At 44.3% G+C, this 26872-nt stretch overlaps 1 protein-coding gene across 1 annotated transcript; it reads left to right on the top strand.

Annotated features, from left to right (window-relative positions):
• Window positions 1-1548: 1548 nt before the first annotated feature.
• Window positions 1549-26872, top strand: slc25a19 (solute carrier family 25 member 19). Its single transcript, XM_048555434.2, has 6 exons — window positions 1549-1796; window positions 10048-10203; window positions 12475-12645; window positions 14957-15140; window positions 21115-21245; window positions 25495-26872. Exons 1-6 carry the CDS (start codon window positions 1659-1661, stop codon window positions 25711-25713), a joined length of 999 nt encoding a protein of 332 aa, XP_048411391.1. The 5' UTR covers window positions 1549-1658; the 3' UTR covers window positions 25714-26872.

Raw genomic sequence — 26872 nt, forward strand, 5'->3', positions numbered from 1 at the left:
GCTCCTAAGGTGAAATATCAGGTAACACAGTTTGGAACTGGAGCAACACAGCAAGCCAGGCAGTATCAGAAGAGCAGGAAAGGTAACGTTTCGGGTCAGGACCCTTCCTCAGAAAAGGAAAGGCCTGAGGATTTTCAGAGGAAGGGTTCCGACCCGAAAGATCAAATTTCTTGATCCTTTGATGCTGCCTGGCCTGATTTTTTCCTCCAGCTCCACGTTATCTCTGACTGAAATATGAGGTGTTGTTCCTCCAATTTACATTTGTCCTCACTGCCAGTGGAGGAGACCAAGGATGGACATGTCGTAAGGGGAATGGGAGGGGGGGGTGTTAAAGTGGATGGCAACTAGAAGGTCGGGTTGAATGGTCCATGCAGAGCGAACTGGTCCCTGAGTATACGTTTGATTTCCATTTCCCCAGTCTTGCTGAAGAGTTTCGGCCTGAAACTTTGACTTTCCTGCTCCTCTGATACTGTCTGATCTGCTGTGTTTGTCCAGCTGCAGCACTTGCAATCCTCACTGTCTCCTAGATCTAAGTGCAGCAGCGCCCTCTGAGATAACGTAGTGTGGAGATAACAAAGTGTGGAGCTGTATAAACACAGCAGGCCAAGCAGCATCTTAGGAGCAGGAAAGCTGACATTTCGGGCCTAGACCCTTCACCAGAAATGGGGTGGGAAAGCGGGTTCTGAAATAAATAGGGAGAGAGGGGGAGGCGGAGAGAGATTCCCTGAGGTTTGTCCAGAGGGAGGAGGGTAACTTCTTCGGGGTAGGCATGCGAAGAAGAGGCTTTGCTGTGGGGTTAAAATTGTATCAGAGATAATAGGAACTGCAGATGCTGCAGAATCCGAGATACAAAGGTGTACAGCTGGATGAACATTAGCAGGCCAAATAGGAAAGCTGACGTTTTCCCCATTTCTGAAGAAGGGTCTAGGTCCGAAACGTCAGCTTTCCTGCTCCTCTGATACTGCCTTGACCGGCTGTGTTCATCCAGCTCCGCACTCTGTCAGGAACTGCAGATGAATCCGAGATAACAAGCTGTAGATCTGCGCCCTCTGGGGCTGGGCTGAGTCGGTGCAGCAGCGCCCTCTGGGGCCGGGCTGAGTCGGTGCACCAGCGCCCTCTGGGGCCGGGCTGAGTTGGTGCAGCAGCGCATATTGTGTGAGAAGCAGCGTGAAATGCCCTGAATCAGACAGCTCTGGAAAAACCGGGCGGCTCCGGCAGGATCAGGATCCAAGACGCGGAACGGGACCGCGTTGGTGGGAGAACACCAGCAACTGTATCGGCGACAACTGAGGGAAAATAACAGGAACTCGGTAAAATAATAAACAGTAATAATACTTTAACAAATGTAATTGATATTCGTAGTTTTATTCTTATTAAATGGATTGCACTCTTTTCCCCTCGCACGGTAAGGAATCCACTGCGTCTCGCGCCTTCCCTCCCTCGTAGACTAATTGGCCATCCGTCAGACGGCTGGGCTCTGAGTGGCCGACTGCGATGTCAATCAAGAGCGTTCCTCACACCTATTGGCCGATATAGCTGTCAGTTGGAAGCAGTCAGTTCCGGGAGTGCTCGAGCGGGAGCGGCCTCTGTCTCAGCGCTACTCCCTGACTGTCACCGTCTTCCACCCCACTTCCTGACCCGCGGGTGTGGGCTCGGTCATGGTCGGGTACCACCCGGCCGCCGGGGAAGGGGAGCATGGGCTGAGTCCCGCAGAGGTGGCGGCGGCAGGCTCCGTGTCGGGCTTCCTGACGCGAATTCTCATCAACCCACTGGATGTCATCAAAATCCGGTTTCAGGTAAAGGGCGGGGGTGGGAATGTGTAAACGGAGGGCCAGTAAGCAAGGGGAGAGAGTAAGTACTGGCTGAGTATGTCAGGGGAGTAAGGGAAAATGTACGTGCAGAGCGCAGGTTAGGTGGGAAAATTCCATGTAAGTACTCAGAATCCCTCCAGTCAAATTTCTGCCCTTGCCATAATATTTAAAAAGAAATGTGATATCCAGTATGACACTGACAAAAATAGAAATCACTGGTGAAACTGGTACAGCATCCATGGGGAAAGAAATAGAGTCAACGTTACAAGTCCAGTGAACCCTCCTTCAGAAACAATCCGTCCTCATTCTTCTCTGAAGGGTATTAACGTGTTGGAAGCATTTAAAGAAAAATTATGGATTAACACCTGCATTTTCTTATGACTAAGGATTAGACAGGCCACCACCACCACCTCTAATACTGTAGTTACCTTATCAGACTGTCTGGTTGGAAACTGAACTTTTCCCCTTTTTAAATATTGGAAAAAGCAGCCTTCCCTCCATAACTCTTGTTCTCTAACTGTTAAATCTGCCCTCTCCCTGGCAATAGCCTGAGAATAAGCCAGTCCTCTTACATTTTTGGTGTCAAATTAGATTCTGACATGAGCCTTGGACCACATTAAGCTAGCACATTCTGACTTTGCCCCATTTTGGTTCATTGGATATTGACCCTCCCATTTTTCTTGGGTTACTGTAAGGCTCCACAGTTCCAACACCCTCATAACTGGCTACAGATTCTCCCCTCATAACTTTAATGTCATTCAAATTCTACTTATGTCCTGACTCCCACCATTTGCTTATCATCTCTGCTTATTGAACTGTTTTTTTTCACCCAATTGAGTGAAGCCTTGGTTTTAAAATTCTTGTACTTTATTCTCAAATTTTAAAAAAATATCATTTGTGGGATGTGGGTGTCACTGGCTGGCCAGCATTTCTTGCCCATTCCTAGTTGCCCTTGAGAACGTGGTGAGCTGCCTTTTTGAACTACCATGATCATGTGCCTCCCTATCTCTCTGAACTCCTTGAGCTTCCAAGCTTTCTGTGCTTCCCTAGATCTGATCTCTTGAGCATGCATTATTTTAATCACTGCACCATTGGTTACTGTGTCTTCACAGCCTGGGCCCCCAGGGGTTAGAATTTCCTCCTTAAATCTCCCATCCTCCATTTTAAGACATTTATTAATGATTGGTCATAAAATTTAATATTTCTATGTGGCTTAATGTCATGCTAGGTTTTGTAATGCTTCTGTGAGGAATTTTGAATATTTTTGAAGGGGAAAACTTACTGCATAAGTAGAAGTTAGGGATGGCCAGATTAGGGAATGTCAGCGTGGATTTGTGTGTGGGAAGTCACGTCTGACAAATCTTCTAAAGATTTTTTGAAGTGATGTGGATGAGGGTAGGGGAGTAGATGTTGTCTATGTGAACTTTAGTAAGGCCTTTTGACAAAGTCCTGCACAGCAGGCTAGTTGTGTAAGTTAGGTCGCGTGGGATCTAGGGAAATGTAGCTAATTGGATTCAAAATTGGCTAAATGCTAGGAGACAGAGGGTAATGGTTGAAGGCTGTTTCTCGTACTGGAGGCCTGTGACTAGTCTTGTGCCACAGGTTATTGCTTAGTTATTTGTTATTGACATAAATGATCTGGATGTGAATGAATAAGGCATGATTACTAAGTTTGTGGATGATATAAAATTGAGATATTGTTGATAGCAAAGAAGGTTATCAAAAATTAGAGGGATCTTGATCAGATGGGGAAGTGGGATGAGGATTGGCAAATGCATTTCAGTACAGGTAAGTGTGAGGTGCTGCACTTTGAAAAGTCAAACCAGGGCAGGTCTTGTACACCAAATGGTAATGTCTCGAGTGTTGTAGAACAGAGGGACCTAGGAGCATAAGTACACAATTCATTGAAAACAGTGTCACAGGTAGACAGGGTGGTGAAAACAGTATTTAGCATGCAGGTCTTCATTGGTCAAGGCATTGAGTATAGGAGTTAGGACGCTTTGTTTCAGCTGTATAAGTTGCTGGTGAGGCCGCACTTGGAGTACTGTGTACAGCTTTGATCACCCTGTTATAGGAAAGACACTGTTAAACTGGAAAGTGTGCAAAGAAGATTTACGAGGCTGTTGCCAGGATTAGTAGGCCTGGGTTGTAGGGAGAGGTTGGCCAGGATATGACTTTTATTTTACTTTAGTCATTCATGGGATGAAGGCATTGCTGGCTAGGCAGCATTTATTGCCTACCCCCAATTGTCCAGAGGGCAGTTAAGAGAGAACCACATTGCTGTGGGCCTGGAACCATGTGTAGGCCAGACCAGGTAAGGAAGGCAGTTTCCTTCCCTAAAGGACATTAGTAAACCTGTTGGGTTTTTCGAACAACAAACAATTGATTCACAGTCGTCATTAGACTCTTAATTCCAGATATTTTATTTAATCCAAATTCCACTATCTGCCATAGTGGGATTCAAACCCAGGTCCCTAGAACGTTATCTGACTGTTTGAATTAACAGTCCAGCGATAATACCACTGGGCCATTGCCTTCCCATAATTTATTCCTTGGAATGTAGGAGAATGAGGGGTGACCTTATTGAGGTGTATAAAATCATGGGGGGGGCATAGAAAGGATGAACGCATATAGCCTTTTTTCCAGGGATGGGGAATTGAAACTAGAGGGTATAAGTTTAAGGAGAGGGGGGGAAAGATTCAAAAAGGACCTGAGGGGCAACTTCTTCACTCAGTGATGTGTATGTGGAACAGGCTGCCAGAGAAAGTGACTGAGGTGGGTACAATAGCAATTTTTTTTAAAGTTGGGTAGGTACACGGATGAGAGTGGTTTTAAAGGGATATGGACCAAATGCAGACAATTGAAACTAGCTGAGTGGTCAGTTTGGGCCAAAGGGTCTGTTTCCATGCTGCATTACTGCATGACCTTGTGATTCTAAGTCATTGTAGGTAAGTGTTAGATGGTACATCTGATAATATAAGGTGATATTAGTAATAAGAATAATCAAATAGGGTAGAGGAGCAAAAGAATCTAGTGTTTAATCACTCTCAAATCACTTAAGTTCTAAAAATAGTGCTGTATGTTAATGCCACCAGCCTAAAAGAAAAGCACTTGGGTTCATTTTCAGAAGGATGAAATTGTAAAGCAGAGAGTTGATTAGTGTGAAGGTCAGAAATGTTCACAGTACAGCATCATAAGGAAAAGGTGCAAAACAAAATCACAAGAATGAGATCAGAAGAAAGGGATCATCTAGAGGGAAGGCTGACTAGGTTGGAATAAATTTTTTCTTGAAGAAAGGTGAAGGCTGAATATAATACCCTCATTCCAGAAATGGAAGGGGACTAAAATAGGTAACTGTGGGCCAGTTATTTTAACATCATTTGGGAAATGTTTACCCAGAGCATTTAGAAATATGTAATATAAGCAAGCAGTCAGCATGCCTTAATGAAAGGGGAATCCTGCCTGTCAAATTTATTAGAATTTTTTGTGACAAACATATATGATTGATAAAGAGGATTCGATAGATGTAATACATTGCGATTTCCAAAAGGCATTTGATAAGACATCGCACCTTAGGCTACTCAATAAGGTAACAACCCCTCGTGTCAGGAGCAGCATATCAGCAAGGATGAGGATTTGGCTAACTAATAGAAGACTAAGTTGAGATAAAGGGACACTTACAGGATGGTAACCTGCACCACGTGGTGTGCCACAGGGATCAGTGCTGGGGCCACAATTATTTACATTTTGTAGTAATAATTTGGGTAGGAAAATGAATATCCTGTGGCAAAATTTGAGGATCACCTAAAATATGGGAATGCAGGTGGTGAGGATGACACAATCAGAGAGAGAGAGAGAGAGAGAGAGCGCATTTGAGAACACACAAAAACTTGGCAGATGGCATCTAATATGGAAAAATGTAAGGTTGTGCACTTCACCAAGCAGGGAAGAGGAACTGGATATTATTTAAAGGTAGAAAGACTACAGGCTGCTGCAGCACAGACAGATTTAGGTGTCCTTATGTACAAATCACGAAATGCTACTATCAGAGATCAACAGGAAGACAACTGAACTGTTGGCCTTTATTTCAAAGGAAATGGTATAAAAATAAGATGGCTTTGCGAAAACTATATACAGGTGGTTCCGTGATAACGTGTATTTCGTTAATGCAAATTGGCTATAATGCGATTGATGAATAATGGATGCTGTTTGGATAATGAGAACTTTCTGTTGTACAGGTATAATGCAGTAATACAGGTATTTTCCCTATAATACAGTTTTCTATGGCAATTTTCTATAATGTGAGGACACGCTAACGCAGCTGTCATTTTATAGGAGGACTACCTGTAAGGCACTACTAGTTAGACCTCACCTGGAATACTGTGAACAGCTCTGGCCTCCTTATTTTAGGCGAAACATAATGACATTAGAGGCAGTCCAAAGAAGGTTCACTCGGTTGATTCTGGGTATGGATGGACTGTCTTATGAAGAGAGGTCGAGTAGATTTTGCCTCTATTAATTGGAAAATAGAAGAATGAGAGGTAACCTTATTGAAGGGGCTGGACAGGATAGATGTGGAGAAATTGTTTGCCCTTGTGGGACATAATCTTAAATAAAGTGCCATCTATATAAGATTGAGATAAAGAGGAATTTTTTCTGGGAGTGGTGAATCTGTGGAATTCAGTGCTGCAGAGGGCTGTAGAGACTGAGTTGTTTATAAAGGCTGAGATTGACAGATTTTAATTGGTAAGGGAATCAACTGTTATTGGGAACAAAAACAGTTGTTGGAAAAGCTTGGAGGGTCTGGCAACATCTGTGGAGAGAAATCAGACTTAACAACTTGGGTCCAATGACCCTTCCTCAGAATGGTTGGTATCTAGGAAAATGTTGATTTATACGCAGAAGATAGGGTGGGGTGGGGTAAGGAGTAAACGATAATTGGGATAGAGCCCAAAGAGAGAGAACAACAGTTGGACAGACAAAGGAGATGACGACGACCTGGCTAGGAGAGAATAGCTGTTAATGGACACTGTTAGTGACTAACAGTGTGTAGTACGTAATAGCAGACTGTAATACCAAAGCATGGTGTGTGGGGTGGCGGGCTGAGACATGGGAGAGTTCAGGCCCTAAAATTGTTGATCTCAGTATTGAGTCCAGAGGACTATAGAGTCCCCAAGTGGAAAATGAGGTGTGCTTTCAGCTTGCGCCGAGTTTCACTGGAACACTGAAGCAGGCCTGACACACAGATGTTGCCCAGGGAACATGGTGGTGTGTTAAAGTATCAGACAACTGGAAGCTCAGGGTCTTTTCTGTGTGGAGTGCATATGTGTTCTGTGAAGCAGTCACCTAGTCCACACTTTGGTCTCCCAACGTAGAGGAGACCACATATTATGGGAAGTGCAGGTGAAGTGCTGCTTCATCTGGAAGGTATGTTTGGGCCCTTGGATACTGAGGAGGGAGGAGGTAAATGGGCAAGTGTTATACCTGTGGTGGTTGCAGGGGAAGATGCTGTTCAACTGTGGTGGATGTTGGGAGTGAAGGAAGAGTGGACCAGGTTGCCCTGGAGGGAACAATCCCTGTGGAAGGCAGACAATGGAGGGGAGGGGAATATGCATCTGGTGGAGGCATCTTGCTGGAAGTGGCATCTGATGATCTTCTGGATGTGGTGGGACGATACGTAAGGACAAGGGGAACCCATCGTTATTATGGGAGGGAAGAGAAGGGGTGAGGGAGGAGGTGCAAGAGATTGATTGGACCTGGCTGAGTGCCCTGTCGACAGTGGTGCTGGGGAATTCTCAGTTGAAGAAGGTGGACATTTCAGATGCTCCCTTGTTGAAGTTGACCTCATCTGAATGTATGCCACAGAGGTGGAGGAACTGAGGATTGAGTCTTGACAGGAAGCAAGCTGCAAGGATGTATAGTCCGGGTAACTGCATGAGTCAGTAGATTTATAGTGGATATTTTCGAGGAAAGGAAGGAGGGGAGGAGTTGAATATAGATCAGTTGAAAGTGAGGGTGGGTTTGAAATTGGAAGCAAAATCAATGAACTTTCCAATTCTGGATGAGAGAGAGAAGCAGCACCAATTATATCATCACTATATTGGAGAAAGAGTTGTGGGTGGGGACTGGAATAGAACTGGAACAAGGTATGTACTGTGTACCCCATGAAGAGACAGGCATAACTGGGGCCCATGCAGGTACCTATGGCTACCCCTCTGATCTGAAGAAAATGAGCATTTAAAAGAGAAGTTGTTGAGGGTGAGGATGAGTTCGACCAACTGAAGGAGGATGGTGGTGGTTGGTGGGGATGGTTTAGGCCTTTGCTCCAGGAAGAAGCAGAGAGCCCTAAGATCTTCCTGGTGGGGAGTGGGATAAAGGGATTGCACATCCTTGCTAAGGAAGAAGTGGCTGGAGCCTGCAAACTGGAAATTTCGAAACCGGCTTAAAGTGTCAGAGGAATCATGGATGTCATTGGCAGGGACTGCACCAGGCAAGAGAAGACTGAGTCGAGGTAGGAAGAGATAAGTTCTGTGGAGCAGGAGCAGGCAGAAACAATGGGTCTGCCTGGACAGCCATGTTTGTGAATTTTAGGAAAGAGATGGTAGGGAACGGGGCTAGGGGTCCATGAGGTTGGAAATGGTGGAGAGGGGAGATCACCAGATGAAATGAGGCCAATGCCTGCAGTTGATACAATGGCCTGATGCGTCATGGTGGGGTCATGGTCCGGGGAAGGTCGGAGGAGGTATCTGAGAGCTAGCGCTCAGCCTCTGCAATGTAGAGGTCAGTACAGCAGACTGCAACAGGGCCACCCTTATTGGCAGGCTTAATAACAAAGTCAGGGTTGGATCTAAGTACGTGGAGTGCACTTTGGAGAGAGACAGGTTGGATTGGGTGAGGGGGAGGATGGGGCTGCAGAGAAATTGAAGCAACCAATATCATGTCAACAGTTCTCAAAGAAGAGATTGAGAGCAGATAAAAGGCCAGAGGGAGACCAGGGATTATTTGGAAGAGGCAGGAAAATGAAGTTGAAAATTGAGACCAGTCATGATCTTATTGCGTCACGTAGTAAGCTTGATGGGCTGAATAGTCCACCCCACTCCAGTTTGTGTTGTTTCCATCAGGCAGAGCCTGGTCAGATTTTGGAACTCATTGCCTTTGGGAGGGAGGGAGTGAGTGTGCTGAATAGTAGAAATACATTTAAGGGGAGATTAGATGAGCACAAAGGAGAAGTGACATTGAAAGAGGTGTTGACTGAGTGATTGCAAAGGAATGAGGGTAGACCTGTGTGGAACACAGAGTCCAACCATCAGGGCTGAATACAGCCACTTCAAAGCTGAGCATTGGGTAATGATCACAGGGAAATATTAAGTAATGGCGGTTAACAATACAGTGAGCTGAGTACATATACTCACAGTATTGTGTAAATATGTAGGGGAAGTGAATGAATATCTGGTGTGATGGCTAAATGTAGGTAGTTCCAGTTAGAGATGTAGTAGAAATATCAATATAGAATTTAATAAGTATGTATTGTGCTATGAAATGAAACCAAGCATGTATAGAAAATAAATCTTGTTAATGGGTAAGTAACTATCATAGTTATTATATTGTGTGTGTGTGTGTGTGAGAGAGAGACTGGGTAAGTAGTTAATTTGTTTTATGGATATATGTAATGGATCTTTGAGTCAACATTGGGCAAAATTCACAGAAGTACTGACCTACTTTAGGTATGAAATTTGTGCATATGTACTAATTATGGGTAACCTGGCTTTCATTGTGCAGTATTGGTTCTGTGTGGGAGTTAATGTATGTAGACTTTATTATTATAGGCACCTATACTATTTGCTCATCCTCTGTCAGATGGTGCAATGGGTGTACATCTGTCCTTTGTTAGAGATGAATAATAAGATACATGCTCGTTGGTATATCTTCTGCAGTACATTATAATTGGCGGTCCAATTGGAGTTTACCAAGCGTTGAGTTTACTGTTCTTGGTGTAGGTGCTAAATTCAATATCGATCACAATGCTAGTTCTGATCCTTGGAGTTTTGGAAATTAGCCTGAAGTGATCCATGCCACTCCCCTCCCCCTACCACATTTACCCCCTTGTATTGTGGAAATATCAATGTAGAATTGACAAATATGCATTGTGCTATAAAATGCATGTATCATGCAAACCTACGTAGGTATCCAAGCGTGTGTTAATTTCTGGACTGCTCCTCTGATTTTGTTTCCTCAGCTTCAAATTGAACAGTTATCGCTGTTTGAGCCAGGAGCCAAATATCATGGCATTTTGCAGGCAACTAACACAATCCTCAGAGAGGAGGGTCTTCAGGCATTCTGGAAAGGTCACATCCCAGCCCAGCTTCTTTCTGTCTCCTATGGAGCCGTCCAGGTATGATGCAAGTTTCCATCTCTCTTTCAGAATTGTTCCAAGAGCGCCTTTACACATAATAATGTATCACAGTTCTTACTTGGTACTATTTTAAAACTTAGTTTGTGTGCGAATGCTTCTGCTTTCTGAGTTGAAGACTGACAGTAGAACACAAAACAAAGCACCGTCCTGGAAGTGAACTAAGAAAATTACATCACAGGAACAGGCCATTCGGCCCTCTAAACCTGTCACCTATTTTCCAAGTGTTGGGACCACTGTTGTTTGTGATGTCCATAAATGATCTGGAGGAAGGTATAGATGGTCTGATTAGCAAGTTTGCAGATGACGCTAAGATTGGTGCAGTAGCAGATAGTGAAGGGGACTGTCGGAGAATGCAGCATTCTGCTCCCTGCCTATTCGTGTATCTGTCGAGATACTTCTTAAATGATGCTATTGTGCGTGCCTCTGCACCTCCAGGCACCCACCACCCTCTGTGTAAAGAACTTTCCATGCATATCTCCCTTAAACTTTCCCCTCTCACCTTGAAATTGTGCCCTCTAGTAATTGAGTCCCCCACTCTGGTGGGGGGGGAGGGGGGGAAGCTTCTTGCTATCCACCCTGTCTATACCTCTCGTGATTTTGTAGCCCTCAATCAGGTCCCCCCTTCAACCTCTGTCTTTCTAATGTAAATAACCCTAATCTACTTGACCTCTCCCTATAGTTAGCAACATCCTGGTGAACCTCCTCAGCACCCCCTCCAAAGCATTTTGGAAATATGGCGACCAGAACTGTACACAGTATTCCAAATGTGTTCGAACCAAAGCCCTATGCAACTATAACATGACCTGCCAACTCTTGTACTCAGTACCCTGTCCGATGAATAAAAGCATGCCGTGTGCCTTCTTGACCACTCTATTGACCTGTGTTGCCACCTTCAGGGTACAATGGATCTGAACACCTAGATCTCTCTGCATCAGTTTTCCCCAGGGCTTTTCTATTTATCATGTAAATTCACTCTTGAATTGGATCTTCCAAAATGCATCTCCTCACATTTGCCTGGACTGAACTCCACCTGCCATTTCTCCCCCCAACTCTGCAATCTATCTATATTCTGCTGCATTCTCCGACAGTCCCCTTCACTGTCTGCTACTGCACCAATCTTAGTGTCATCTGCAAACTTGCTAATCAGACCATCTATACCTTCCTCCAGATCATTTATGTATATCACAAACAACAGTGATCCCAACACAGATCCAAGTGGAACACCACTGGTTACAGTTCTCCATTTTGAGAAACTCCCTTCCACTACAACTCTCTGCCTCCTGTTGCCCAGCCAGTTCTCTGTCCATCTAGCTAGTACACCCTGGACCCATGTGACTTTACTTTCTCCATCAGCCTACCATGGGGAACCTTATCAAACGCCTTACTGAAGTCTGTGTATATGACATCCACAGCCCTTCCCTCATCTATCAACTTTGTCACTTTCTCAAAGAATTCTATCAAGTTAGTAAGACATGACCTTCCCTGTACAAAACTATGCTGCCTACCGTTAATAAACTCATTTTCTTCCAAATGTAAATAGATCCTATCCCTCAGTGTATTCTCCAGCAGCTTCCCCACCACTGACGTCAAGCTCACTGATCTATAGTTACCTGGATTATCCTTTCTACTCTTCTTAAACAAGGGGACAACATTAGCAATTCTTCAGTCCTCTGGGACCTCACCCATGCTTGAGGATGCTGCAAAGATGTCTGTTAGTGATTGTGTTTTGGACCAGTCCTGCAGAGGATGGCAGTGCAAACCCCATGATGGTAGCTTTAGAGCATTAAATTCTCTAAAAGGATATCTCTAGGGTTTATTAGAAACTGGGTGGTTCATTGGTAGGACTTTCATCTTTTAGTCAGGAGATCACAGTACCAACCTCACTTGAGGTTATGACCATAATCTCTAAACTGACACATCACAGCAACACTAAGCCATAGCACTGCTTTTAGAAGTATTGTTAAACCAAGAGCCATGTCCCTATCTGCACTTGAAAGACCTACAGCACAATTTGAGAATTAGTTGAAGAGTTTTCTCTCATGCCCTAGCCAATAGTTTTTCTTCAGTTCATAAGGTAATGATTATGTTGCTGTTTATTGGACCTGGCTGTGTCAAATTAGCTGTTTCCTGCACTGCAAGTCAAAAGTTTAATTAAAAAATACTAGATTTAATTGCAAGTTCTTTCCATTTGGATGATCTCTTTGTTGCTAGGTGTCTGATTTAGTCCAGCATTTTTTCTTTGTCTTCCAGTTTGTGAGTTTTGAATTTCTAACAAAGTTTGTCCACAATGCTACGCTTTATGACTCGAGGATTCCCACAGTGCACTTTGTATGCGGGGGCTTGGCAGCGTGTTCAGCCACGGTTACTGTGCAACCACTTGACACTCTCCGCACCAGATTTGTGGCACAGGGTGAGCCAAAGGTGAGAAACTGGGCATTTGAGGGCAAAGGTGAGTGGTGATGGCATTGCTGGTATTGGATTGGTAAACAGTTGGTGGGGATAAAAGGCATAGTAGCGGAACAGAAGTATCTGTGTCTTCTTGAATCATAGAATGATTAGATCATGGAATAACAACCTCCGTGTTGTTATTACCATCATTTAATTTCACTTCCCCATGTTTTTCTCCTGCCCCTGCAATTTGTTTTTCTCTTCAAAAATTATCCAATTCCATTTTGGAAATTACAGCTGAATCTACTTCCACCACACTTAAGTAGCACTTTCCAGATTCGGATCAAGAATTAGAGGCTGTCCATGAAAATGAATGGATAAAGAGCCAAAACAGCATGATACAGCAAAAGAAAATATCGGAGAGATAGAGAGAGAGAGTGCTTACAATCTGGGATTGTTGAAGGCTGTAAAGTGCCTCACTGAAGGATGAGCTGCTGCTCCTCAAGCTTATGTTGAGCCATGCTGGAACAGGTCGGGGGTTGATGACAGATAACTACATATTTTGTCTTTTCTGTTTTGATTCCAGACACCAGTGCACTTATTCCAGTAATGCATTTTGACTGTCTGCTTCACTTCCCTGTTTGCATTCCCATTGGTCCTGAAAGGTTAACTTCAGTCATTCACTTTCTCTCCTATTGTATCTCAGACCTTCCTTTGTTTGTGGCCCACCCACTCATAGTTCAAAATCTATTACAATTCTAACTTGCCTCAGTACTGACAAACGTTCATTGATCTGAGTGTTAACTCCTTCTCTCTCCGTAAGTGTTGCAAAAGCTGTTAAATATTTCTGGTGTTTTCTGTTTTTATTTTGAATTTACAGCACCCACTGTTACTTCTCATTCCATCACATTCACCCTGTTTTCCCATTTCCTAGTGTCTCCCTTTTACCAGCTAAGGTACCTAGTTTCCCTGTTTTGGCCATGTTCTTTGTATCTGAACCACCTCCTCATTTAAAGATTGCCCATTATTCTGATGTTATTTTGCTAGCCACTTTGGTTCCACTTTACCCAGGTCAAATTTGGTCTCAACCTACTGAAAAATGATCCTTACTCAATTAGTTAATTTTACTCTAGATTATTCCTTGTCTTTTTCCATAACCAACCTAAATCTTTTGATACTATGGTCACTGTTCCCCAGATGTTCCCTGACTGATGTGGAGGTGCCGGTGTTGGACTGGGGTAGGCAAACTCGGACGTCGCGCAACACCAGGTTGTAGTCCAACAGGTTTATTTGAAATCACAAGCTTTCAGTACAAATAGGTGTTGTTTTTCTTCAATTCATAGGATTCAAAAGTATTGTTGTGTATTGGTTTCCACAAGGTCACATAGCTTGTGGAGAAGCTGGATTTGACACTTTGCTGAGGTGATTTTGCACCAGCTACCTATGGGTTCAAAGCTGCCTAGCAACGACCTTTGAATAATTATGTAGTTTGTCACAAGCCTGAGAAAATGCGGTTGAACACAGGCCTCCAGAAAGCCTGCAAGCAAAAGCAGGTTTTGCCCTTTCTCACCCTCAGAGTAGGAATAAAAAGCTCTGAAAAGAGAATCTTACTCAAAGACCCAGCTCCAATTTGACAAACTACTGACTTGAGAACATTCTATCACTCGGCTGTTAACAATTCGATACTGTCACCAAAAATCAAAGGACTGTGAAAGCCACCTCATGCCCCCTTTGCAAAATGAACAGAATTTTTGTTTGCCCACATTTTCCACCCATGTCATTTCTGCAGCGCTGTCTTATTTGTGAGTGAATGCCAAAAGACAATAGTGTAAGTTTGCAAAGTGGTTAACAATCTGTGTTACCACTTATTAAATGGTAAGTTTGCTTATTTTTATGAAAATTATTGGTACCTGTTGGGTGTATTTTTGGCCTAAGTAGTGCTCATAGTTAGATATATTAACTATCCTAGTGATTTGTTTGGTTATTTGAAATGGCCCATAGAATAGAGAGGTTTGATTTCCAGCAAACATCGGGGATAACAGTTTGGGTTAGTTATTATTTCAAGTAATAATCTAGATTTATGTATTTTATCCTGTTTGCAGTCCTGTGTTCCTCTGTAATGTGAAACATGCATTGGGTGTGTGGGGGAAGTAAGGTATGTGAGTGAGCAGAATTGCTTCACTTTCGTCCAGGTTGTGAAGCATCTCAATGGTATCTAGGTTTGGGTATGAGAAATTGATGTAGATGGATTGAATCGTTCTCTTACGTTTAAAATGACATGTATGCTGCTTTAGGATGCTGATTGACTCTTGACTATGATGTGATTAATATATCTATTTTGCAGGTTTATAGGAGTCTGTGGCATGCAGTAGTCACCATGTACAGAAATGAAGGACCCCTGTCATTCTATCGAGGCCTCACTCCCACTCTAGTAGCTGTTTTCCCCTACGCTGGGTTTCAGTTTGCCTTTTACAACATTTTTCAACATATCTGTGAATGGGCTGTGCCATCACGTGAAGCCTGGATGGGTGAGTGACCAGTGGCAGGAAGAGTGAGGATGTTCGCCAGAGCACTAACCAAACAAGAGAGCAGTGTTTCTGTGGAGGGAGAAATGTGATCTAGAAGTGAGGCATTAGTTTTTGTTAGTTGAGCGGAGGAGTTGGCAAAAAAGAAACTGACAATAGTTTCCAACAGGCTGACACTTTGCAGAGATGCCATGGACATGGTCATTTCTAAAGAAGAGCCATATTGAACTCAAAACATTAACTCTGTTTCACTGACCCTAACCCTATCTCCACAGATGTTGCCAGACCCGCTGAGTTTCTCCAACAATATCTGTTTTTATTTTAGATCTCCCACCTCTGTGGCATTTTGCTTTAATTATGAGCAAAGTCACAAGCTCTTCCCTCTCGACCAGCCTAGTGTTGCAAATGAAACATTAGCGCAGCACTATGCTGTCATTGTTTGACCAAGCAACTGCCTAATATCAACATGCAGTTCCTCCCCTGACACTTCCCAATTCCTCCTTGACCACATTGTTGCTGAGTGCCAGTGAGCTTGTCTCTCCCGTGCTTTTCTTGTGTGGATACTTTTTGTTTTAGTTTCTTCCTCACTTACAGCATTCGAATCGCTCAAGACCATCACTGCTTGAACCATGCTGAGATTTCACAGTCATTCTCTGCTGTGCTCATCTGGTCAACCATTGGTCTTTTACATTCCTCTTACTTACTGCAGTGGGTATTGCCATGGTTTCTATTCCAGTCAGTGCTTTTCCTCAAATTGCTTCTCCTTAGCCAGTTGGGGTTACCTTTAGAATGCATTGGGATCCTATTGACTGTCTACCCTCCGCTCCTTGCCTATGTACTACTACTTGGAATATTAAACCTACAGACACTGACTGACATCACATGACAATTATGTTCAAGGTTTCTGCAATTTAACATTGATAATGGGAACTGCAGATGCTGGAGAATCCAAGATAACAAAGTGTGGAGCTGGTATGAACACAGCTGGCCAAGCAGCATCTCCGGAGCACAAAAGCTGATGTTTCGGGCCTAGACCCTTCATCTCTGAAGGGTCTAGGCCCGAAACGTCAGCTCTTGTGCTCCTGAGATGCTGCTTGGCCAGCTGTGTTCATACCAGCTCCACACTTTGTTATCTTGCAATTTAACATTGTTGTATTTGAAGTCAGCTTGTTTTGGCTCCTGCCAAGCATTTTGAATCTTGGTTCTCTTTTCTCTCAGTTTGTTGTTCCTCCCACTCATCCTATTTTGCCTCGTTAGATCAAATTACCTGTTTGTCATGGCCTAAATTCAGAGCACCCATCTACCAACCAGCAAAATCATTTTGGTCCATCTCCATAACTGCCTAACCATACATTTTTTTTGTTATTTTTCTTGCGATGTGGGCTTCACTGGTGAGGAAAAACTGGTAAATAATGTCAACTTGTTCCAACTAGTTGGAAAATCTTTAACAATGAGACACAAATTGCCATTAGAGGAACAGATTGTGCAATTAAACACTAAAAACTAACAGCACTTGGGGTAATAAACCACAGACTGGAATGGGTCATGATAGTGGCTCATTATGTTCTGAAAGACAATTGGAGATAGGTAAAATGCTCACATCCCATGAATGAATTAATACAAAGCTGTTTATTGTTAGAGACAGAAGATTTTATTACATGGAATACTTTATTGTAAGGAGCAATTAAGGCAGAGACTAGGACACTCTTTAAAAGGACTTGGGGAAAGGGCAGGAGAATGGGATTAATTTAGATAACCTCAATAGAAACATATGTGCATAATGAGGTACATGTATCTCCATCTCCCTATTTTTTAAAGAGATGTTGGCAGGCAAGAACACGGAGATCGCAGGAGACAAAAGATATTTAACAATCAATCAAAATAGAGACTTGTGTAAAGACCAAGATAATAAAATGTGAGGCTGGATGAACACAGCAGGCCAAGCAGCATCTCAGGAGCACAAAAGCTGACGTTTCGGGCCTAGACCCTTCATCAGAGAGGGGGATGGGGGGAGGGAACTGGAATAAATAGGGAGAGAGGGGGAGGCGGACCGAAGATGGAGAGTGGAGAAGGTGTGGGTGGGGAGGTAGGGAGGGGATAGGTCAGTCCAGGGAAGACGGACAGGTCAAGGAGGTGGGATGAGGTTAGTAGGTAGCTGGGGGTGCGGCTTGGGGTGGGAGGAAGGGATGGGTGAGAGGAAGAACCGGTTAGGGAGGCAGAGACAGGTTGGACTGGTTTTGGGATGCAGTGGGTGGGGGGGAAGAGCTGGGCTGGTTGTGTGGTGCAGTGGGGGGAGGGGATGAACTGGGCTGGTTTAGGGATGCAGTGGGGGAAGGGGAGATTTTGAAACTGGTGAAGTCCACATTGATACCATATGGCTGCAGGGTTCCCAGGCGGAATATGAGTTGCTGTTCCTGCAACCTTCGGGTGGCATCATTGTGGCAGTGCAGGAGGCCCATGATGGACATGTCATCAAGAGAATGGGAGGGGGAGTGGAAATGGTTTGCGACTGGGAGGTGCAGTTGTTTGTTGCGAACTGAGCGGAGGTGTTCTGCAAAGCGGTCCCCAAGCCTCCGCTTGGTTTCCCCAATGTAGAGGAAGCCGCACCGGGTACAGTGGATGCAGTATACCACATTGGCAGATGTGCAGGTGAACCTCTGCTTAATGTGGAATGTCATCTTGGGGCCTGGGATGGGGGTGAGGGAGGAGGTGTGGGGACAAGTGTAGCATTTCCTGCGGTTGCAGGGGAAGGTGCCGGGTGTGGTGGGGTTGGAGGGCAGTGTGGAGTGAACAAGGGAGTCACGGAGAGAGTGGTCTCTCCGGAAAGCAGACAGGGGTGGGGATGGAAAAATGTCTTGGGTGGTGGGGTCGGATTGTAAATGGCGGAAGTGTCGGAGGATAATGCGTTGTATCCGGAGGTTGGTAGGGTGGTGTGTGAGAACGAGGGGGATCCTCTTGGGGCGGTTGTGGCGGGGGCGGGGTGTGAGGGATGTGTCGCGGGAAATGCGGGAGACGCGGTCAAGGGCGTTCTCAATCACCGTGGGGGGGAAGTTGCGGTCCTTAAAGAACTTGGACATCTGGGATGTGCGGGAGTGGAATGTCTTATCGTGGGAGCAGATGCGGCGGAGGCGGAGGAATTGGGAATAGGGGATGGAATTTTTGCAGGAGGGTGGGTGGGAGGAGGTGTATTCTAGGTAGCTGTGGGAGTCGGTGGGCTTGAAATGGACATCAGTTACAAGCTGGTTGCCTGAGATGGAGACTGAGAGGTCCAGGAAGGTGAGGGATGTGCTGGAGATGGCCCAGGTGAACTGAAGGTTGGGGTGGAAGGTGTGGGTGAAGTGGATGATAATACAACGCATTATCCTCCGACACTTCCGCCATTTACAATCCGACCCCACCACCCAAGACATTTTTCCATCCCCACCCCTGTCTGCTTTCCGGAGAGACCACTCTCTCCGTGACTCCCTTGTTCGCTCCACACTGCCCTCCAACCCCACCACACCCGGCACCTTCCCCTGCAACCGCAGGAAATGCTACACTTGTCCCCACACCTCCTCCCTCACCCCCATCCCAGGCCCCAAGATGACATTCCACATTAAGCAGAGGTTCACCTGCACATCTGCCAATGTGGTATACTGCATCCACTGTACCCGGTGCGGCTTCCTCTACATTGGGGAAACCAAGCGGAGGCTTGGGGACCGCTTTGCAGAACACCTCCGCTCAGTTCGCAACAAACAACTGCACCTCCCAGTCGCAAACCATTTCCACTCCCCCTCCCATTCTCTTGATGACATGTCCATCATGGGCCTCCTGCACTGCCACAATGATGCCACCCGAAGGTTGCAGGAACAGCAACTCATATTCCGCCTGGGAACCCTGCAGCCATATGGTATCAATGTGGACTTCACCAGTTTCAAAATCTCCCCTTCCCCCACTGCATCCCTAAACCAGCCCAGTTCATCCCCTCCCCCCACTGCACCACACAACCAGCCCAGCTCTTCCCCCCCACCCACTGCATCCCAAAACCAGTCCAACCTGTCTCTGCCTCCCTAACCGGTTCTTCCTCTCACCCATCCCTTCCTCCCACCCCAAGCCGCACCCCCAGCTACCTACTAACCTCATCCCACCTCCTTGACCTGTCCGTCTTCCCTGGACTGACCTATCCCCTCCCTACCTCCCCACCCACACCTTCTCCACCTATCTTCTTTACTCTCCATCTTCGGTCCGCCTCCCCCTCTCTCCCTATTTATTCCAGTTCCCTCCCCCCATCCCCCTCTCTGATGAAGGGTCTAGGCCCGAAACGTCAGCTTTTGTGCTCCTGAGATGCTGCTTGGCCTGCTGTGTTCATCCAGCCTCACATTTTATTATCTTGGAATCTCCAGCATCTGCAGTTCCCATTATCTCTTGTGTAAAGACCATACTGGTTTCTCAGTTGTTAAATCAGCAGTTGCATTGTGTAGAGGTCACAGTCTCATTGTGGTTGTTTGTGCTGAAACCAGCCCCTGGCACTTGCTTCCTTTAAAGGTCTTTAAACACCTTCTGACAGGTGACAAAATTGACTCCAAATAAAGCTCCGTTTGAGGACGAGCAGTCTATGTCAGAGCTCCTATATCTGAGGATTTACAGGCAAGTGTTCTTAATCTATCTCAGCAGCTTTACCCTAGTCCAGCTTGCCGCCACATCATTTATGGTGTATTGGCTGGTGTGCACTAGTTTTGAAAAGTGGGGACAAAAATTATGATGTGACGCCTTTCACAGTCTCACACACTTTGGTGCTTTGTAGTTTACGAATGTCATTGTTCTGGTTGTGCTGTTGTACAGCAGTGTCAATTTTGTAGATAATGAGCTCCCCCAGATGGTAATCTGATAAATGGCCAGATTTTATTTTATTCATTAACAGTAAGTGGACATCATTGATATTTATTGCCCAGATAGCAGTGAAGAGTCAACCATGTTGTGGTTCTGGAATCACCTGTAAGCCAGAATAAGTAATGATGGCAGATTTCCTTCCCTAAAGGACATTATTTTCAGAGAAGAATGGTGCGTGGTATGGAGGAAGTGTCTTATGAGCAAAAGCTAAGCAGCTTGAGACTCTCCTCACGGGAGTTTAGAAAATGACAAGTGATCTCTTTGAAGCATATAAGACTCTAAGGGGCTTGACAGAGTTAAAGCTGAATGGATGTTTCCCCTTGTCAGAGAATCTAGGACCCAGAGGACTCCGAATAAAGGGGTGCCATATAGGACTGAAATGAGGAGGAATTTCTTCTCAGAGTTGTGGGGACAGAATCTTTGTGTACATTTAAGGCTGAGATATATTCTTGATCAGTTGGGAAACTAAGAGTTAAGAGGAAAGGGCAAGAAAGTGAACATGAAGCATGTCGTGAAGGGAAAAACAGAGTTCATGTTTCGGTCTGGTGACCCTACCTCAGAACTGGACCTGAAACGTTAACTCTGTTTTTCCTTTCACAGATGCTGCCAGATTTGCTGAGCTTCTCCAGCATCTTTGTTTTTGTTCCTGATTTATGGCAACCACAGTTCTTTCAGTTTTAATGAAGCATGTCCTGTCTGCCGTGATTCTAATGAATGGCAGAGCAGGACTGAGGGGCCAAACGACCTACTCCTTTTCCTGTTTCTTATGATATTGCAACCAGGTGGGTTGTTCTGCTGATCAACAATGATTTAATGGTCATTAGTTTCTTAATGCCAGGTTTTTAGTGAATTCAAATTTTCCCATCTACCATGATCATCTGTGTTGGCTTTTGGTTAAGAAATCCATATTGCCCAGAACCCAAGGACCCTGAACGCTTTGCGCCCAACTGCTATAGCTCACTTACTACCATCACATATGAGATATAGCACTGAGACTGCAGTGGGAATGTTAGCCTGGATTTTATGCTCTACTTTCAGACTGAAGAGTGAGTGTGCTTTCGCTGAGTCACTGTATTTTTAATCTGCTGTTTCTTTCTTTCTCGTCCAGTTAATGTAGAGAATCTGGTGTGTGGCGGCGGTGCAGGGGTCATAAGTAAAACACTAACATACCCCTTTGACCTCCTTAAGAAGAGACTGCAGGTGGAAGGATTTGAACAAGCACGCACTGCCTTTGGACAGGTGAGTATTTTGCAGACCTGTACACTCCCTTGCAGCTTCGGCTGCATTGAGATGTCAAAAATGTTTTGACTAGAATCATAAAGGTTCCTCTGCCTGATGAGTTGAACAATTAAACACTAGTTCTTCCCATCCTAATTGACAAAAGTCACTCAACACCAGGTTATAGTCCAACAGGTTTATTTGAAATCAGAAGCTCTTGGAGCACTGCCCCTTTGTCAGGTGAAGTCATCTGATGAAGGGGTAGTGCTTCAAAAGCTTGTGATTACAAATAAACCTGTTGGACTATAACCTGGTGTTGTGACCTTTGACCTTGGCCACCCCAATCCCACATCAGCCGCTCCATGTCATCCTAATTGTGGACGAGTCTCTCCCTTGATGTGTTTTCCATGCGGGTTTTGACTCACTGTACACAGGAATTGTTTTTGAATCAGTAACCACCACAGCACAGGATGGTGCTGATATAGTTGGCCCACACTCCATGATCTGTCAGGGTGTTACCTATCTGTACCATTTCAGGGCGACTTGGTGGCTCAGTAGTTAGCACTGCAGCCTCACAGTGCCAGGGACCCGGGTTCGATTCCAGCCTCGGGCAGCTGTCTGTGTGGAGTTTGCACATTCTCCCCGTGTCTGTGTGGGTTTCCTCCGGGTGCTCCGGTTTCCTCCCATGGTCCAAAGATGTGCAGGCTAGGTGAATTGGCCATGCTAAATTGCCCGTAGTGTTTAGGGGTGTGTGGATTATAGGGAGATGGGTCTGGGTGGGATGCTTCAAGGGGCGGTGTGGACTTGTTGGGCCGAAGGGCCTGTTTCCACGCTGTAGGGAATCTAATCTAATCTAATTTCTACTTATGTCCAAAGTAGTTAGGCGTTATCTTCATTACTAACTATCGTGTGTAATTGTTATGAACAAATTATAAAGAGTAATATTGAGTTGGCATTCAGCACATGATAACACGCAGTCCTCTGTGAAATCATTTATCTTTGTCTCAGTTGTACTGATCACCTAATAGTTTGTTAGAGCTGCAGAGTTTATGTTACTGCACTAACGATGCCAACAGTATTCAAGTTGTGCCAAAACAGATTGAGACTTTAAGTTTGGTTTTATTTTAAAAAAACAAGTCTTTTTTTTTGATGAGTGACTACAAAGCTATTGGGTCAATTTAAAAACAGTAAGGCTTTAGTGGCACCCTTCAGGGAAGGAAATCTGTTGACCTTGCCCAGTCTGAACTGTGACCCCAGGCTTTCGCCAGTCTTATTGTTACTGTCTCTGAAATGGTCTAACAAACCACTCAGTTGTTTAAAATTCATGTTGTAGATCAGCACCCTACCTGAATGATTTATGGCTGTAAACCATGAAAATGTGTCCTGAAGAAACTGGAATACAGCAGCAAAAGACAGCTCAGTCTTATAATGTGGGATCCCTGTTCATGCATCACTGTTCCCTGGCATCTGAGATCATGGGGGAAAGCTTTAGAGCATGGAAACAGACCCTTAGGGTCCAACTTGTCCATGCTGACCAGATATCCTAAGTTAATCTAGTTCTATTTGCCAGCATTTGGCCCAAATCCTTCTAAACCCTTCCCATTTGTGTACCCATCCAGATGTTGTAATCGTACAGCCCCCACTGCCTCTGGCAGCTCGTTCTATATATGCATCACCCTTTGTGTGGAAATGTTGCCTCTTATAAATCTTTCCTCTCTCACCTTAAACCTATGCCCTCTAATTTTGGACTGCACTACCCTGGGGAAAAGTCCTTGGCTATTCATTCTATGTATGCCCCTCATGATTTTATAAACTCCTATAAGGTCACCCCTCAGTTTCTGACGCTCCAGGGAAATAGCTCCACCTATTGAGCCTTAATGGGTATGCCTGAAAGCTCTCTTGCTTCTCTCCCTCTTCCCACTTCATAATTTCGCTGCTCACTCAAACAACAATTTACATTTACATAGGGCTTTAACGTTTTAAAACTTCCTGTAGGAAAGTTATTGAGAAAGATGTGCAGCTCTGCATTAAAATGTACTGGGATAGGTGCCCAGGTACTAGTCAAAAGCAGTTTAATAGGAGAGTTGAATATAACAAGATGGCAAAGCTTACGGAGAGAATTTTAGAGCTTTGTGCTCAGAAGGCTGAATGCAGAACAACCATCATGGAGTGCAGAGAGTAAGGCTTACACAACAAGCTACATGGAGGACTGTTGAAAGCTGAAGATTGTGGAGGGGTTTTAAGACCAGGAGGAGTATTTTAAATTTGAGGAAATGCCCGACAGGGAGACAGTGCAATTCAGAGCACTGGTGAGATGGGTGAATAGGACTTTGTGCATATTAGGAAACATGCAGCGTATTTGTTATTTCATCTTTTGAGGCCAAGAATTACAATTCATACAATCTGTAAATTTTTGAGAATTTTAAATAAAATAGTTTCAATTAAATCATAGTTATCCCTCAGGTGATCAATCTGAGATGACTAGGTCATTCTAAGAACAAACTTTAATTGAGATCCTGCATGTTTCAACAGGACCGTTCCCATTGATGTGTGTCTTGTTCCTGAGTGCGCCCTTTCCACTAGTTTAAATACAGGATACAATCTGCATAATACTCTTTTGGATGCAGATTGGTTAGTTGGATGTGTGATTGGTAGTTGATTAACAAATTGCCAACTTGCATTGGCTGAAAAATGAGAACTTCTAGACTTACTGTGAAAACATGTTTGCTTTTGATCAATTTGCTGCAATTTAATGTCTATTTCAAATCAAATTGTTCTGATTTATTCAGCTCATATCACCACCAGTCTATTTTCGCAAAATGAACACTGCTGTAAGCCCTGTCTCTTAACCCTTTCCTTATGAGAATTTTGGATGAGTTGAAGTTTTCAAGGAGTGGAAAATGGGCGTCCAGCTAGGAAGCTAGTCAGTTCTTGTGATAATACAACCATAGGTGAGATTACAAAAGTAGTCAGGACAGGACTTGGGTATTATCGAGAGGTTTAGGGTTAGAAGCATATCTTAGTTAGATCAGATATTAAGGCTGTGAACAGTATCAGACAGTAGCCAGAGTGGAGTGGCTTGAGGATAGAGTTTGAGGCAGGGGCCAACGACCTCGATGGTTTGGGTCTGTTCAGTGGACTGTAGCCTAAAATAATGTAACTTGCAATGTAATTTAATGCCTGTCTTTTTGATCTGTACATCCTTTGCTAGCGGTGATCTGCCTGTACCTCATAAGCAAAGTTTTTCACTGTATTTTGGTACAGGTGACAATAAAATCAATCAAAACCGAAGATAAAGGAGGAAATTTTTGTTCATCCAGTATTGAGTATGTCAAAGCAGTGTGAACAGAAGAATAGAGAGAGGTGCCATCAACATGCATTGTCATCTGATCTGCTTTTTGGAGTATGTTGCTGAAGGACAGTATTTAACATTGGGGCAGGAGAGATCAATGATGTCCCCGTGAATCTGGAGACAGAAGATGATAAGTCATTACAGGAAAGATAAGAACAGAGCCAGATAGGACCCACTCACCTGGAGCTAGTGGAGAGCCAGCGGAAGAGGATGGTGTGATGAATGGGATCACGTGGTGTAAAGTCTAACTCTTTCCCTACCCCTGCCCTGCCCTGCCCCCCTTGCTGTTGTGCGTTAGGGAGCTTAACTCTGAAAAGCATTGGAAGATCTAATCTTAATTGATCTACACACATCTCTGTATATGAAAATATGGAGTGACAGTCAGGGACAGCCAATATGGCTGGTATTACTAATGGGAGAATTCTGTTCTATAGATGTCATTGGGGATGTATTGATAAGTGATCGGAATGAAACATGCTACAGTGTCACAGAACAGGAGGCCAGGTTTGACTCTACGTGAATAAGTATTGCTAATGCTGCTTGAGTCATGCATTGGGACCCCTCCTTTGGAGCTTTGCGTTTTGCCGGGGGAAGAGGAGAAAGCAAAACTCTCGCTGTCTGATGATCTCTGCTAGAATGTGGAGTTGTGCAAGTGGTGGGGTGAGAGCAGGATCAGTTGTGGAGTTCCCCTCTATCATATTGCCTGCAGCAATTCACTGTCTCAGTGCATCCATGGAGATTGCTTGAATGAGCAGCATCTAGACAGCTGAGTATTCAACTTTTCAGGTAGTAAGACACAACTGGGAAGATCAGCTGGGGAGCAAGGCAGGGAGCAGTGCAAGGATGGATGGCGAGTTTGGTGTCTGAGGCTGAAGGATGAAGGAGCAGCTATTAATCTCCAAAGTTTTTGTGTTCCAGGTACAGACCTACAGTGGTTTCCTGGACTGTGCCTATCAAGTGGCTCAGACTGAGGGCCTGAGGGGATTTTTCAAGGGCCTGTCCCCTAGCATGCTGAAAGCAGCCGTCTCCACTGGATTCAGCTTCTTCTGGTACGAACTCTTCTGCAATATCTTGGGAAACCATAAAAAGCGTTTAGAATATCAGCGACGCTTCAGACACACAATTCCCTCACAATGAGAAACAACTAACTACTTTCATCGGACTGCCTTAACTTAGCAGTAGTTTTGTTTCTATTGTGAGTTCTTCTAATTTGTTGGGAGCAATGGAGTCCCTTTAGAATCCCTCCCACTCCACCTGGCTGTGCAGAGAATTTTTGCACTGTTATTGGATCTGTCTCATGGACGAATGGTTGGAGCTGTCTGAACAACCTACTGATGCTTTTTGTAAAGTATAAAACAGAGGAGAATTCAACAGCATTGGGCTGTTACTTTAAATGGAGAGAATAAAGTTGCTGTTCTCATTTAACTCCTGAGCATAGCCAACAATGGAATGGAAACTAGATTGCAATTAAGAGTCCTATTTAAAAAAAAGTTAATATTTATTTTTCTAAAGTGATGCATGTATTTGGTAATCTGTTTATCATTTTGGCTTCATTTTATGAAAAAGTGCTAAAATATAAATATATATTATATGTAGGTATAAATGTTTATTTGGAGTTTGAGAATATTGCACTATTGATGTTCAGATTGCCAGCACCTGTCAACTATTTTCTTGGTCAGTTTTGCACAAGGTTCAATGCATTGTAAGAGTGCCCAAACACTGCCTGTGGGTCATATCCCCCAGGTCGTAGGTCTGATTCTCAGTTGGTGTGGAGTCAGCATATCAGGTAATTGAGGCTTCAGACCTTCTCCGGAGTGGGTTGGGGAACTCAGTCACTCCTGATCACTTGTTGCTTCAGAAGTGAGCAATAGCCATAAATAGGATCAAGTACAGTTGTGATGCTCTCTGTTGTCAGAGTCTTGTAACACTTCGCACCTGGGCATGAATGTAAGTGGTGATTCAGGTAACGGACAAGAGGTTATCAGTAATTCAGGAGAAAGGGCTTTTGTGGCACAATGGTAGTGTCTCTACCTCTGGGCCAGGAGGCTTGGGTTCATGTTCTACCTACGCTGAATGCATGTCATTACATATCTGAACAGGTTGATACTTTTAATTTTTTTTAAAATATAACTCAGGAGATGGTAGGAGTGAAGTGCAAAGGAGAGAGTGTTGAGGTAAATGTTTAAGCATTTAAACTTTAAATCATCCTAAAACTGTCATCACTTGTGAAGAATTGCCTCCTCTCTGTATGGTTCATACATTTTGTAATAAAGATTTCTGAAGTATTTTTAGTAAA

This window comes from Stegostoma tigrinum, chromosome 22 (assembly GCF_030684315.1).
Source record: "Stegostoma tigrinum isolate sSteTig4 chromosome 22, sSteTig4.hap1, whole genome shotgun sequence".
NCBI classification, from domain to species: Eukaryota; Metazoa; Chordata; class Chondrichthyes; order Orectolobiformes; family Stegostomatidae; genus Stegostoma; species Stegostoma tigrinum.